A 15,791-nucleotide genomic window follows, 5' to 3' on the forward strand; every position below is an offset into this window, starting at 1 on the left:
GCCAATCCCCCCAATCTAAGCGTTTTCCATGATTTTAGGTCACCCCAAACTCCCCCCAATGTCACCAGATCCAGTCGGGATTTAAAATAAGAGCTTTGAGATACGATATCTTTCTAAATATCAAATTTCATTGAGATCCGATCACCCGTTCGTAAGTTAAAAATACCTCTTTTTTTCTAAATTTTCAGAATCAACCCCCCCCCTGCCAACTACCCCAAAGAGAGCGGATCCGTTCTGGTTATGTCAATCATGTATCTAGGACTTGTTCTTATTTTTCCCACAAAGTTTCAGCCCAATCCCTCCACTCTTAAGTGTTTTCCAAGATTTTAGGTTTCCCCTTCCAAACTCCCCCAATGTCACCAGATCCAGTCAGAATTTAAAATAAAAGCTCTGAGAAACGATATCCTTCCAAACATCAAATTTCATTAAGATCTGATCAACCGTTCGTAAGTTAAAATACTTCATTTTTCTATTTTTTCTGAATTAACGGGCCTCAAACTCCCCCCCCCCCAGATGGTCAAATCGGGAAAATGACTATTTCTAATTTAATCTGGCCCAGTTCCTGATACGCCTGCCAAATCTCATCATCCTAGCTTACCTGGAAGTGCCTTAAGTAGCAAAACCAGGACCGAAAGACAGACAGGCCGACAGAATTTGCGATTTCTTTATGTCACTTGGTTAATACCAAGTGCCATAAAAACACTATGCGACAATGAGATTAACCGAACAGAACTTTGCACTTATATCAGGGACATCAAACTTACGAATTATCTTACCATTGCTATACCAAGGGGGGGGATAAAGTAAAAATTTACAATATCTGAAATAACAAGTCCGAATCTGATTAAAATCATTTTTCTTTAGAAGGGGATAAAGACCAGATAGATAAAGGACCGATTGATCACAGAATGTAGCATATAGCCTACCCAGTGCACGTCTATTATACTTCCCTCGATTAGCAACTATCTTAGAATAGCCCATTTGAATAACTGGGCCGTATTTACATCAGCCAGCCAGCATTCAGCCAGGAAACACATAAGTCGCAAGAACTCCAGTCTCATTAAGCAGAGACTGCTAGCCTATATACTGATCTTTGCTCATTTCGGACAGGCCCAACATGACAAAAAACAAAACATAGGCTACTAAGTCAACACAACAGCATAGCCCAGGCAGAAGCAGCTTACTAAGCCCAGTACAAAACATTAGTTAAGTTCAAAAAGCTCAACAGTTGTAATTAATTATCAATTTACACCAAAAGACAGAAAATTGCAAATCATGAGCAATGTTCTTAGTGCTCTTCAGCCGAAAATATAGGAATAATAGGATTTTAGCCAAAATATAGGCATTTTATAGGAGTGCATTAAAATATAGGAATTTATTGGAATTTATAGGCGAGTCCGAACACTGAGATTCATGTTGATGAAATAATTGATAGAGGCAAAGTGGCCATGTCTTCAGTTTTTAGAAACCCGATGATAATGGGAATTAAATACATAAAATAATTTTTCATATAAAAGTTTTACCAGTTATAGAATATGGAGCAGAGATTTTGGGTGGAGAAGCAGCACAGAAGTTGGAGTCCCTCCAGCTCCAAGAGTGTTGGTGTACATAGACAACTCATTCACTGATTCTGAAAGGTGAAATGGACCTGTTTTCGGTGAAGCTACTTATGTCTATTTTGATGCTTAGGTTTTGATTGAAGCTAATTTGGAGAAATGAAGATAGACTAGTTAGAGCAGCATATTATCAGATATTGAATTATTGTTTGAAATCATCGTGGCCGTCCCAAATCAAGTCTTTACTAGAAAGAGTGGGAATTACTTACTTATGGAATGATGGTCTTGGTTCCCGTGATTTACCAACAGATTTAGAAAGCTAGGTACGATTTATCTTAGAGGGTCAACAAATTCAGTATTGACCAAAACTGGTTTTAACTTCTACAACGTTGAAACATTATAATCAAGCTGAACCTGGTTTCGCGAGGAATTTTATTTTAAATTTAATTTACCGGCTATGATTTTATGTCGATGGATTCAGCTTAGGGCTAATTGCCTTCCAATCCAGAGCAGGCAAAAGATGTTCGACAAAAAGATGGTTGATACTGAAGGGCGGTATGTTTGTCCCTTTTGTAAAGATGAGGATGAAGATTTGGACCATTTTGCCCGGTGCTCTCAGATTTAGGGGGAAAAAACTTACATGGGATTATTTTGCTGCTTCCTGGTGTTCTACAAAGTTACAATCCCAACCACATTATTTCGTGTTGGTGTGTACATAGATAAAAACTTAGAAAGAGGGAAAAGTTTATACAGTTAATTATTACGTAGAATTACAATTATTTTCTCGCTACATTAGATATTTTTCGCTATGTATCATGTTTCTGTGTGTTTTGTGATTTGTTCCGTTGGTGATTTCCTTATTTTTTTTTATGTGTATTTTTTTTTGTATATGGCCCTTGGGCTGTTGAAATACATGATCTATCTATATATTTATCTACCTACAGCATCTACCATACAGGCTATAAAATAGTATAAAAAGTACGCAGCGATACATAACGAAGGATTCGCTGTATTCTCTTCAAGTTCTAGTTTACTCGTAAAATCGAAATTACTAGTCAAACGCTGTAATACCCCATTCTGGGAGCAACCACAGCCTTTTACATGATTAAATAAATGAAAAAAAAGTTTTTTTTCAATTGAGAGTAACGAGCAACATTAAAACTTAAATGAACAGAAATCAACAGAATTCTTCACGCTGAAGTTTTATTTAGTACTTTTGAAAAAGTTTCTTATTCTTCTAATTAAATGACCCTTGTGTTTCAGGAGTCGTCCTTAAAGAATTGAGGCAAAATTTAAACTTTAACGTAAAGTTTAATTTACATACGTAATAATTTCTGTTCGTTCTAAGTTTTAATGTTGCTCCTTACTTACAGCTAAAAAAGAACTTCAACTGAAATATCAACGGATATATTCTCTAGACAATTCAATGCCGGTGAAAATTTACCCCGGTACATTCCTCTTAACATCTCCATGCGTAAAACTGAGTCGGCAAAGAGAAAGTAAGACATACAAAAATAATTTCGTATAGGAATTCTGGTAAATTCCCCCAGGGTCAAGTTCCCTTTGAAAAGTTCACCCCTGGACTTCCCTCCCAGCAAAAAATTCGTCGTCCCCCCAACTAGAAAATGTATGCCTACTTCCCAATTACAAATACTATACATAAACAATGGGCAGATTTTATAACTTAAAGACCTTTCCCCAGGGGCTGTAAGGGTCGTCTTATCTCCAGAGGCACAGCTATTGGGCCTTTTAACTATGCTGTACATAATGACTATATAAAAATTTTGATCAGAAGATTTTGGGGAAAAGGGCGCGGGAGGGGGGCAGCTTGCCGTCCAATCTTTTAGGTCGCTTAAAAAGGACACTAGAACTCTAGTTTCCGTTCAAATGAATCCTCTCCAATGTTCTAGGACCACTGGGTCGATACGATCGCCCCTGGTGAAAAAAAAACAAATTATTGACGGGTTTGACACGAAAAAAGAAGGATGAAATTGGATTTGAAAATGTACCCAGAGTCTAGACAGGTGAATTATTTATCTTTGTTTATCTTTGTATTATAATATTTACTGTATTTTATTTTTAACTCTTACCCGACTTTTGTTGCTGGGTTGACTTTTGATAGGACTTAATTCTTGGTCTTCGGGATCTGAGTCACTGACAAAGGGATGGGTTTCATCATATATGTGATTCAATATCTTCACAGCGTTTTTGCGCTTCAAAGGCTTTATCCCAAATCTATCCAATTCTCTCTAAGAAATAAGAATTTTCAGGATCAGTTATCTACGCGTAACTTCAGAGTACCAAATTGAAAATAAAAGAAGTAAGCAAAATGAAAACATGACTAATCACTAAAATGAACAAAATAAACTAACTAATGGCCACAGGAAACATGAAAATAATCATAAGCCCTGGGGCTAATCAAAATCAACTGGGTCTGATTGCTGTCATACAAATAACACATTCCTGTCTACTTTTTATAAAGGCTTTTCAGCTTTTCTTTTCTATATCTTTTTTCAATACAGAAATTTAGGCAAGGATACCAATATTAAATTCCACCTTTTCACACAATTGTTTCTTCTTAATTTTTTTTTCGTAATTTAGCTGCATCTCCAACTCCAAGGTTCAGTTGGTTATTAGGCGACAAACGTTCATCAAACACTACTGTCTAGTGTTTAGTAATCTCCACAAACACTCCACCACTGGGTCGATACGATCACCCCTGGTGAAAAAAACAAATAAACACGCATCCGTGATCTTTCTTTTGGTAAAAAATACAAAATTCTACATTTTTTCAGATAGGAGCTTGAAACCTCTATAGTAGGGTTCTCTGATATGCTGAATCTGACGGTGTAATTTTTATTTAGATTCTTTGAGTTTTAGGGGAAGTCTCCTCCCCCTTTACTTGAAAGTCAGGCTAATTTCCTCAGGCTCGTAGCGTTTGATGGGTAATACTAAACTTAATGAACCTTATAAATTGGGACTCGGCATAATAAGCCAATTCTCTTGATATGACTATTGGTATAAAAATTCCATTTTTTTAGAGTTTCGGTTACTATTGAGCCGCGTCACTCCTTATTACAGTTCGTTACGACGAACTGTTTGATCTACCGAAATAGTAATTGGAGGAAGAGCACATGTGACTTGAAGTTCAGTCCGTTTACAATTCGGTTTGAACAACAGGGAGAAAGTGCCTCATACTATTGCAGCGAAAAACATCGACTTTAAATTACTCAGCCAAGCTATATGTGACTCACTTTCGCAATTAACAATAGGCTTTCATGTAATCATACAAAATTTACGAAAAATAAAAGTGAACATTTATCTGGTAAATAACTGAGCATCCTACAGCACCCAGCACATCATTTTTATATTTAATATTCTACATTTTAATATTTCTAATTTTCTATATTACTTTTAAATTTTCAGTGATTAATATTCCGATCTGAGACACAAACACGAAATTTCTGTTACCCAAGCATAACCATTGTTGATTTCAGCTGGGTACTTCCAGTCGCATTTTAATTTGACCGGCATCTTAACTGTAGTAGCCGTTAAAAACTTCACTGCACGAAGTGTGTGTTCCTCAGAATGCGTAAATCGTGCATAGCAGAGCCCGAAGTTGGTTAGAGCTGGTCTAAAAAGACTATTCCTACAAATACTGATTTGTTGCAAATAATTTAATCCCCAAAACACGAGCTTACTAAAAACACACAAAACATCAATACAAAATATTTAGTCATAAAAACTGATCAGCTTCTATGAGTAATAAGGTTTCGTGATCTCTTCCCTCTCGCTGACAAGCTTGTAGGCATTCTGAAGGTAATACCCTGAAATGGAAAGAATAAAGAATCAGAATTTGCACACATACACCACATACTTACTTTCTTTAAACGAGCAACTGTGGATGTACAAACGAGCTGGACATGTGTATGAACTGTGCATGTATATATGTAATTTTTTTTCTTGAAAACACCTCCATATTTTTTTCAATTGGCAACCTGGGATTTCCTAGCCTGAAAAAAATCACAATCTATATAGGTCATGAGTTTGAGAAAATTAATTTAGAGCGTGAATTTTGGAAAAAAGTTCATGTGAGGGACGTTATATGTATATAAATTTCAAGAGCAGAAATTACATCATTTTCTCCCAGGAGTGGCCGCGTTGATTTTAGCATCTACGACGCATGCAAATTACAAGAGATCACAAATGACCCAAGATAGCAAAAGAAAAATGCATGGAACAAGAAACAGCAAAAATCCACTGGAATTGCAAACAAAAATGTTGCACAACAAAATCTGCAGTTAGAGAACAAAGCAAAATTACATGGAATGAAGGAGCGTGTTAGTTTTTCATGTGTGAGTCCGTGAAGGATACACATAAATGAGGAATCGGATTCACACCAATTTAATCAAGCAACGTGTTATTTTAGTGTCTGCAAAGATAATCAGGAAAGAGGAACTGAATTCACGCCTGAATTTCTTAATCACCCTAGAATTGAAGAAAGTTATTTTGGTGTCTGTGAAGCATCCTAGATGAAAATGTCAGGAAAATGATTGAATTTTTAGAGCTTTTGAGAGTTTCGGGTGAAAAAAAAGTTTTGAAAATTAATGTTGAGAAGACCAAGGGGCAAAGATTGGAAATAAGTGAAATTGAAAAAGTGATGTTTGGTAACGAGAAGATCAATCAATTGGACAGCTTTACTTATCTAGGTAGTATTATTACGAAAGATGGCGGGTGCAGTAAAGATGTTAAAAGTAGAATAGTCAAGGACCAGGATTTTTTTTTTTCATAGTTGAAAAAAGCTTGGAACAATGGTAAGATAAGTCTGCCAACCAAGATTACAACATTGGAAGCTACAGTGATGACAGTGGTCAAGTATGGTTCTGAAGCGTGGACGCTCCGAAAGATGGAGAAGGATATGTTAGACCTTTTCCAGAGAATCTGTCCACGGATTGTTTTGGGTACCCGTCTGACTGACTGCGTCTTAAGCAGAAAGCTGTACGAGAAATGTGGTTCTGTCCCAATTCTAGGGTAATAATGAGAGAAAGATTTATATGGCTAGAACATGTTTTGCAGATGGAGGATGACAGATTGCCAAAAATCATCCTTGTCAGCCAACTATCTAGGGCCAAAAGAAAAGCAGTTTGTCTGCAAAAGGGGTGAGTAGGGGTGGTAAGGAAAGATTTGAGGGATATTTGACCTTTTGGGGAGGAGGTAGAGAGTGTTTCGAATAGATTGGGGTGGAGGATGTGTGCGTAGTTGTGTTGGCTTCAAGCGGCTTTTCTGTGCATTATTATGTGGTTTTACGGTTTTACGTCAGGTTAAGTTCTTGTTATTATATGGCGTCATTTCTGCTAGTCTTAAGTCTTGACATGACTCTTTATTTTTCTTTGAAAAACTCCTTTTTGGAAAATACTTTTTAAACTATTACATACATAAAGACACCTGTTTTCGAATACACATTGTTTTACAGAGAAGATTTTACTGGTAATCTCAAAGATGAAATTAAGTGGCTTCGTGAGATTCTTGAAGTAATTTTAAGCTTCGAAAACCATTTAGAATATTCAAATTCGAATATTAAATTTAAAATTCGAATATTTTGCAATTACAAATCTAGTTCGTTCAATTGTTCAGTTTTTTCTCAGGAAAGATTTGGGAAAGATTTGAGGGATATTTGACCTTTTGGGGAGGAGGTAGAGAGTATTTCGAATAGACTGGGGTGGAGGATGTGTGCGTAGTTGTGTTGGCCTCAGGCGGCTTTTCTGTGCATTATTATGTGGTTTTACGGTTTTACGTCAGGTTAAGTTCTCGTTATTATATGGCGTCATTTCTGCTAGTCTTAAGTCTTGACATGACTCTTTATTTTTCTTTGAAAAACTCCTTTTTGGAAAATACTTTTTAAACTATTACATACATAAAGTCACCTGTTTTCGAATACACATTGTTTTATAAAGAAGATTTTACTGGTAATCTCAATGATGAAATTAAGTGGCTTCGTGAGATTCTTGAAGTAATTTTAAGCTTCGAAAAACATTTAGAATATTTAAATTCAAATATTAAATTTAAAATTCGAATATTTTGCAATTACAAATCTAGTTCGTTCAATTGTTCAGTTTTTTCTCATCCCCTTTGGAAACATAATAATCCCTATGATCTTCCAAAGAACCTAGGAAACTCGAGCTCTGTTTTTTTAGAATAGTTTTCAGCATGGAATGTGTCTTGATTTGGACAGCCAACTTAGCTGTTGGAGTAAAAGCTTTCCTCAAAAAGATGAATGCCAAGTGGCTTTCACTACGCCAATTCTGATATTCAAATTAAAATGAGGAGTTGCCCTGAAAGAGAATCCCATATAAATGACGGCGTGAAGACCTAACGATCATCACTAGTTTTGTTTTTCAAAAAATACAACCCAAATACTAGACACTGGCCTTTATTCCCAAAAGCATGGATACACATACATCTCCAACCCTAGAGGAAGAGGGATACGAGTGAATTTGTGCTTAGCAGCAGAAAGGGGCCGAAAATAAGTAAGTTTCGCACCGTAGTGTTGTGCATTTTACAGAATTAAACCCATCTTAAGGAAGGTATATTCGGAAATATGCATTTCAATGCTAGTCTGAAATAATAACCAACTACTGATCATTATTGTAGACTAAATACTACTGAACAGAATTATTGACTCTCAATCCTACCTCATCATCCAACCAATCCATTAACTTCTCTTGACTGCATTTAATTCCAGCTTCTTTGATTTTCTGATGGATTTCACTCAGCCAAACTGGTTCGTATAGAACTACTTTCCTGTGAATATCTGTTTGTTCCAAAATAAATTGTTTCAGTCGATCTGAAAGATCCCCTATAAAACGACCAATTAATCACTAAAAAGGTCAAAAATTAGAAAAGCACTTTTCCAATATGAAGCTATCTGGTCATGACATTCATAATATGTTACCCGGTTTTGTAAGGAGAACGTTCCAATAAACATAAAATCAAACTGGCGTACTTGGAAAAACACTAGCTGATGGTTAACTGGAAAGAGCAACAACTGAGAATATTTCAATGATCAAATAAACGCCGAAAAAAAAAATGAAGCTGAGAAAATCAGCTTAAGCATACAAATCAAAATCAGTATTGATCTTTTCTACGAAGATACTTGAAATGGGGTCAATTGACACTAAAACAAGATGTCTTTTTCTTATAGAGGTGCTTCATATAACACTCAAAATAAATAAGTGACAAGCACTTATGTCCGTCTTTCTGAATCTCTGGCTAGTCTTAATTTTTTGTTAGGGAAGGGGGAGGCAAATAAATTAATAGCCAACCACCCATAAAAGAGTGTATACTAGGAATTTTGTCTTTGTTGTACATGTCGTCCGACAGGCTTAGCTGCTAGCTTTTGAAATAATTGTAGATTTCTTACCGGATTGAGTTAGCTGACTACTAGGAGGCAGTCTTTCTTCTTCTGTATTTGGTTCTTGCTCAATCATTATTACTTCACTATCGCTGTCTGTCTGTTCTGTCGAGGAATCACATAGATTCATTTGTCTACTTTTTGAACTGTTTCTTTCCTATGGAAAAAAAAGTCTTCAGTACCAAATGATGTAAAATGAAGATTTCGCTGTTGGGTACAACTTTGAAAACTAGTTCTGTCAAACAGGTCTTAACAAGCGCGCTTCTCCAGTGGCAACTAGAGGGCACAAGACTTAGTCCTTTTAGTACTGTCGATAATTCTTCCTCACAAAATAAATCTTTCTTCACATCCAAGGTGTCACAAACTTTTTCGTTCTACCCTATATATTTTCCTGCAACTGTATAACGTTTAGCAAACTCTCAAAATACTCTTTCCATCTCTCTTTAACTCTGTCGTTCTCACTAGCTGTAACCCATTCCTATCTTTAACTGGAACAAGTCCATATTGACTATCCCCTGCCAATTTCTTAACATGCTAGTAAAACACTCTACTGTTAGGTTGTCTGGCTGCATCTTCCAGATCTTTAGCAACCTTTTTCGTGGCCTCCACTTCACACCTCCTTAACTCACACTCTAATGCTTTCTCCACTTTCTTTACATTCCTCTTATTTTCATATGATCTATCACTCAAAAAATTATTTTACAGGCCCCTCCTCCTCTCTATTAAACATAAAGCATTTTCACTCATGTTTCAAGTTACATTTCTAACTTTCTTCCCTAGGCCACCATCAGCGACATCGCAAACTATTTTCCAAAAATTGTTCAATCGATCTCCAACATTGTCAAATTTTAATTTCTCCAGTTTGGTATTCCACTGTTCCTGGAAATTTTCTCTCAGATTCTCATCCTGGAGTCTACTAATGTCATAACTTCCCGGAGGGTAGTTCCCCTTCGTAAAATTCAGCTTTAAATAAACCTTGACACTACTAGATAGTGATCTATACTTTTAACATCACTAACAGCATTCCTATATACCCTAGTATCTTGTATCGATCCTGCCAGTCTTCGCTTTACTATAACACAATTAATAAGGTCCGATGTCTTACCATCATATGAATACGATGTTAATTTATGGGCCATATTATGACCAAATACTGTATTGGTTACAATTAGATTGTTATATCTACAAAATTGCAGCAGTTTACTGTTTTCTATTCCTACACCCAATTAACCTAGGCTATCATACCATCGTCCGTGTTTCTACCAACCTGGGCATTAAATCCCCTAATAGAAATACAATATTTGGTAAAATTCTAGTTGAGTGACTTCTTGCTATCTCAGAAAGGGGTTAGGTTAGGAAACTGAAACTTTCACAGATGGGTTTACAGGGTAAAGTATATCCTGGGAAGGTATTTTAAAGTACCCACCTTCACTCCTTCGGAGCCCTGAAATTCGCCTACACGACAGGTCTATACCTATTGAAATTTTGACAAAACAACATTTTACCTTAATTTTTAGTTACCAGTTCTGAAAGACCTAGTTCTGAAAATGCAATTCCTGTTATTTGAGTAGAATTCTGAGCCATATCAATGTTTTTTTTCTTCAAAATTTAGGAAATGTATTTGCATATCTTTAAAACCTTATAAATTGGAATTGAGCAAAGTTGTGAAGCTGAAAACAGTTTTGTTGTTCTTCATTCAAGTAGAAGATATATTTTGCAAGATTTCACTTTTATAACACACATATTTTTGAAGGTCATCAAAAGTCAGGGCCCTCTAGAGTGAGAAGGAGTGGAGATAGGTACTTCAAAATACCTTCCCGGGACATTCTTTATCCTGTAGACCCATCCGTGAAACTTTCATTTTCCTAACCTAACCCCTTTCTGAGAAAGCAAGAAGTCAATCAACTAGAATCTTACCCAATATTTCTACCTGGTACCCTATCTGTTTATTCATGTAGCTATAAGTAAAACTTATCCGAGTCACTGCTATCTCCATCAGTCAGTTCTACAAGGACATATATTACTATGACTTTTTAGTCGTAAAATGAGCGACCTGAATTATATTATTAACAGCCTCCCAACATAAACAAGACTTGTCAGATTCCTTAATTATCATGAGCCCTAATCTCTGCCTATTCACCCCATCCTTCCGGCCTGAGTAAATAAACTCCATACCACCTAATTTCATGTTTCCTACCCCCGGGATATAAGTTTCTGAAATTTCTAATAAACCCAGTTCGAAGCGTCTGAATTGAAAGTTGCAATTATCCTATTATTTAGATCGTTGAAATAATCTAGGCCTCGGGAAAATCAATGGTCCCAGAAACAGTACAGGATGGGGACTAACACAATTGTACACAAAGTGCACACGAGCGCTTACACCGGCACACAGCCGGATAGCAAGAAGCCCCAGAGACTTCCAGCTGAATAGAGGTTTTGTGCAATTCTAGGTCCGTCTTAGTCACAACATGGTTTTCCATGTCATTCCTCTTCTATCAACAAGAGTCGAAATTCTGCACAGACAAACTCATGTCTATTCCTTTACCATTACCAATTCGAGAGTGCACTGACAAGGTTCAGTTTTTGAATGTATTAAAGGTACACGTTGCGACCATGTAATGTCAGGTTGTTTCTATGTTTCTTGTTTTATTTTGTTATGATTTAGCCATTTAAATTATTGAAAATGTAGTCTGCACGATGGTTTTTCCTTTCTTTTGCAACAGGTAATGCGCTTAATTATTACGTATGGCATTTGCATTTTCGTTGATTAAGAGTTTTTGTATTTTGTTGTAAATAAAAAGTTAGTCTACTATGGCGAAGCAACCCATAATAGATAACTTCGTCAGAAAGAAATTTTCAGCCCAAATACGCCCAAGAAAAAAAAAGCAGAAGAGCTATCCATTCATCAGAACCCAGTGCAAATGCTGTGTTGTTTACTATGGTATAATTTCCTCGAAGGGTGCGTAGTACTACTACTGCTGCTACTAAAACTACTGCTACTACTACTATTATTACTTCTTTCACTTCTACTTTTACTACTAGTACTACTACTAGTACTACTGCTAGCACTAAGGTGTCCCTGCAGCGCTGTTAGCAGTCACAGTTTTGGTGGAAAAACTCGTAAAAGGTCCAGTCTGATGCCACTATGAGGCCAGGCGAACAGAATTTCCTTGTCGGGGAAAGGGACGGAGAAAGGAACTTATGACGGAGTGGAGAGTCCGAACCATCTCACAACACTAGGATTGTCAAGGGCTTTTGTTGTCGTATTGTGGTTGTCAAAGCAGGAGCGTATCTCTTGCTTTGTCAACAAAAATGAGTGATTGTGCTCCAGGTCCGCTAGTCGGTCTTGACCTGCTATTCGCAATTTCATTTCCTTCAGGGATGTAGAGGGGCAAGATGTGTTTCTGAAACCCTTCCATCAAAGACTGACATAATTGGATGTGGGGTAAACTGAAGTTAATACGAGCCAGTAACTGTCAGTAGAAGATTTAGACTTTACATTCCCAGTCCAAGGTCAAACAAATTGTCAGAAAAGCTAACAACAAAACAACAGCACATTTTGAGCAACTGAGATTGGGAGTTGTGGGGTATTATGTGAAAATTGATAGCATATAGTATGCTTCAAATTAAGATAAACAAAAATAAAAACATCTAGAAACTGTGCTGACATTACCGATCAACAAAGTAGGACTTATTATAAACTACACATTTTGTGTATTTAACTCAAAAATTTGCCTTTCCTTTATAAGTGTGCTTTTACTTTGGCTGGCCAGTAAAATGGCCAGTAAAAATAAGACCTAGTTATCTCTTGCTCAAAATACACCCTGACCCAGTTTTGTCTTCGAACAAAAGGCCTCACACAGTTCAGCTTGCCCATTTAAAGAGTACCTTTCAAAGATTGATAATTCTGGCTGTTTCTAACAGCAAAACGATTCGTAAATGCTAATGATTTGAAAGAAAACTGGGTGTCTTGCAAAAAGAGAGCCATTTAGAGACCTAGAAAAGTTGTTCCAGTGTTCAAAAAGTACAATCACCCTACCATGTTCCGAAGCGAATCCATGTGATTCAGCCCTACGTAGTAATCTCATATTTTTTTTGTTAGTCACTTATATTCTTGTAAAAACTGATACCACCAAAAGCTGAAAAACAAATTGTCGCTTTTCTGTCAAATTATGATCATACATGATAAGTGCTTTGGTCTTGGGCACGACGGTATGTTCAGTGTATCCTTGAGGATTTTGCTTTTAAGTAGTCTTTGTTTATTCTCCTCAGAGAGGGTACACAAATAAAATCTTGATGGATTTCAATAGAGCCAAAATCCTTTACGATTTACGAAGGCATGGGTATAACCCTATCAAACCATCGAAAGAAAGTTTAAAATTAGGAGCTGAAACTTGGGAAGTTAAAGAGATCGGATTTCATTATTCAACACGCTGTCAAGATTACATTTTCCATGAAAACTCATCACTAGACGAAGCTATTAGACTAATATTACAGTCTGTAAGTTTTTCAGTGAAGATAACCGGTACGCCTTAGGCTGTGACAAGTTATCTGATGATTCTAGTTTTTGACAGAATCACGTAAAGAAATTTTATTGTTTAAAGTAAAACGCATTCCCGTAGAGCATCAACAAAGTTGCCACGTCACGTCACTCGTGGGCAACTGAGAGGTTGCTTAACGAATAGTATGACAAACTTGTTCGAGAATTTTGAGGCAATCCTTATTTTACTCCAAAGTTATTAAAGTTTTAATTTTGTAGGTGTAGATTGCCAGTGTTAAACATATTAATATCCGCCCACTTCTGTGCCTTAAGAGCTTGTTTACTTCTTTGAACTCTTTGAAGACGAAGTAATTTATACAGTATTATTAATGAGTTTGGCAAAAGCACTCCTCTCCCCTTCTTTTAAATCCCTCTCTAAGGCGTCCTCAGAAACGTTTTAAAAATAGCCCAGAGAAGGGCGACAGAAGATCAGTTGCCCCAGATAAGGCAAAAAAAAATATAATCCCCTTGAAGATTTTTTGGAAGGGAGACAATGTATAATTTTGAAGAGGGTGGAGGAGAAGAAAGTATTTGACAATGTGCTTCCCCCAGGCGACTTGAGAATGTGCCAGAAGAAGCAGTTGTACACCATTATAAATCCTTTGTTAACTTTAATTATATGGATGACTAGATGCATGCATATTATAAATACATACCGAATCGTTCTTTGAAATCGCTTACGGTGAGAACTAGAGCGGTATTTGATCGGCATCGACCTTCTAGCTTCCAGTCTTGATTAGTGAAAACATTCTTGGCAAATACTTCTGCAGCTCTTCATCTTGCAAAGGTACAAGAATTTGACCTCTAGCATCGCAGTACCAAAGCCCCCTCCCCTCTGTTTCTGGCAACCATTACTTCAAGCTCGGAACCCTTTATTATACACGGTACAAAAATTTCACCTCTAACACCGCACTACTAATTACAGTACTCTGTTAACTACTACCTCAAGCTCGGAACCCTTTATTACATTTTTCATTTCATTTTAATTACAAATAGAAAGCAGTGTAGTCTAAGAAATTATTGACGGGTTCAACACGAAAAAGGAGGATGAAATTGGATTTGAAGATGTACCCAGAGCATGACAGGTGAAGCATTTATCTTTGTTTATCTTTGTATTATAATATTTACTGTATTTTATTTTTAGCTCTTACCCGATTTTTGTTGCTGGGTTGACTTTTGATAGGACTTAATTCTTGGTCTTCGGGATCTGAGTCACTGACAAAGGGATGGGTTTCATCATATATGTGATTCAATATTTTCACAGCGTTTTTGCGCTTCAAAGGCTTTATCCCAAATCTATCCAATTCTCTCTAAGAAATAAGAATTTTCAGGATTAGTTATCTACGCGTAACTTCAGAGTACCAAATTGAAAATAAAAGAAGTAAGCAAAATGAAAACATGACTAATCACTAAAATGAACAAAGTAAACTGACTAATGGCCACAGGAAACATGAAAATAATCATAAGCCCTGGGGCTAATCAAAACTAAATGGATCTGATTGCTGTCATACAAATAACAGATTCCTGTCTGCTTTTTTATTAAGGCATTTCAGCTTTTCTTTTCTATATCTTTTTCAATACAGAAATTTAGGCAAGGATACAATATTAAATTCCACTCTTTCACAGAATTGTTTTTCTTTTCTTTTTTCATAATTCAGCTGCATCTCCAACTCCAAGGTTCAGTTGGTTATTAGGCGACAAACGTTCATCAAGCACTACTCTCTAGTCTACAGGCGAATTTAGAATCGAAACTGGTTGCAAATCTTCCAACATTCTACCATAGTTTTTCCAATCAAAGGAATGTTTTAATTAAAATCAATTTGGTGCACTTTGATTAAAAAAAAGTTAAGAGCCATGGCTAATTGGAGGAAAAGCCAAGACAGATAGTCTGAATGAGAGGCAAAACTGGCATAAGCCTTTTTCGGAATTATATAAAAATGCTGAGTATGCAAAACGTTCATCCAGTTTAAAGGCAAAATTCAGTTGTCATCTATTCTTAATAAGGAGCATTCAAGGTTAGCCAGTAGGATTGAAAAATAAAACAAACTTTATTTGGATACAACTGAAATTTCCTATACCTGATACAACTGAAATTTCCTTTTTCTTAAAGACAGACTTTAGTTCCAGTTTCATCAGTTTCTCATAAATATTGTTTTTTTCAAAGTACGGCGTTTTAAGCATTTATTATTCATGCCCTATCTTAATAAACATATTTTTCAATTACCAATTACTGCTTTTCTTAGTGTACTTCTGTAAGAGTTCGAGCATCTTAGCATTTAAAGCT

The 15,791-nt window shown here is 36.3% G+C and overlaps 1 protein-coding gene across 4 annotated transcripts in view; it reads right to left on the bottom strand.

Moving 5' to 3' along the window:
* Window positions 1-3,604: 3,604 nt before the first annotated feature.
* The window catches only part of LOC136038736 (uncharacterized), a 54,625-nt gene continuing 42,438 nt past the window's right edge, over window positions 3,605-15,791 (bottom strand). For 2 of the 4 annotated variants that reach the window (XM_065722096.1, XM_065722094.1), the window contains 4 exons: window positions 14,659-14,817; window positions 8,977-9,124; window positions 8,249-8,412; window positions 5,219-5,383 (listed from right to left, as the gene is read on the bottom strand). In XM_065722096.1, coding sequence (XP_065578168.1) covers window positions 5,306-5,383; window positions 8,249-8,412; window positions 8,977-9,124; window positions 14,659-14,817 — 549 coding nt within the window. In that variant the 3' untranslated portion in view covers window positions 5,219-5,305. Of the gene's footprint in view, window positions 3,806-5,218; window positions 5,384-8,248; window positions 8,413-8,976; window positions 9,125-14,658; window positions 14,818-15,791 lie in introns of those variants that run through there. The other 2 variants (XM_065722095.1, XM_065722097.1) reach the window with 2 other exon arrangements.

This window comes from Artemia franciscana, chromosome 18 (assembly GCF_032884065.1).
Source record: "Artemia franciscana chromosome 18, ASM3288406v1, whole genome shotgun sequence".
Lineage (NCBI taxonomy): Eukaryota > Metazoa > Arthropoda > Branchiopoda > Anostraca > Artemiidae > Artemia > Artemia franciscana.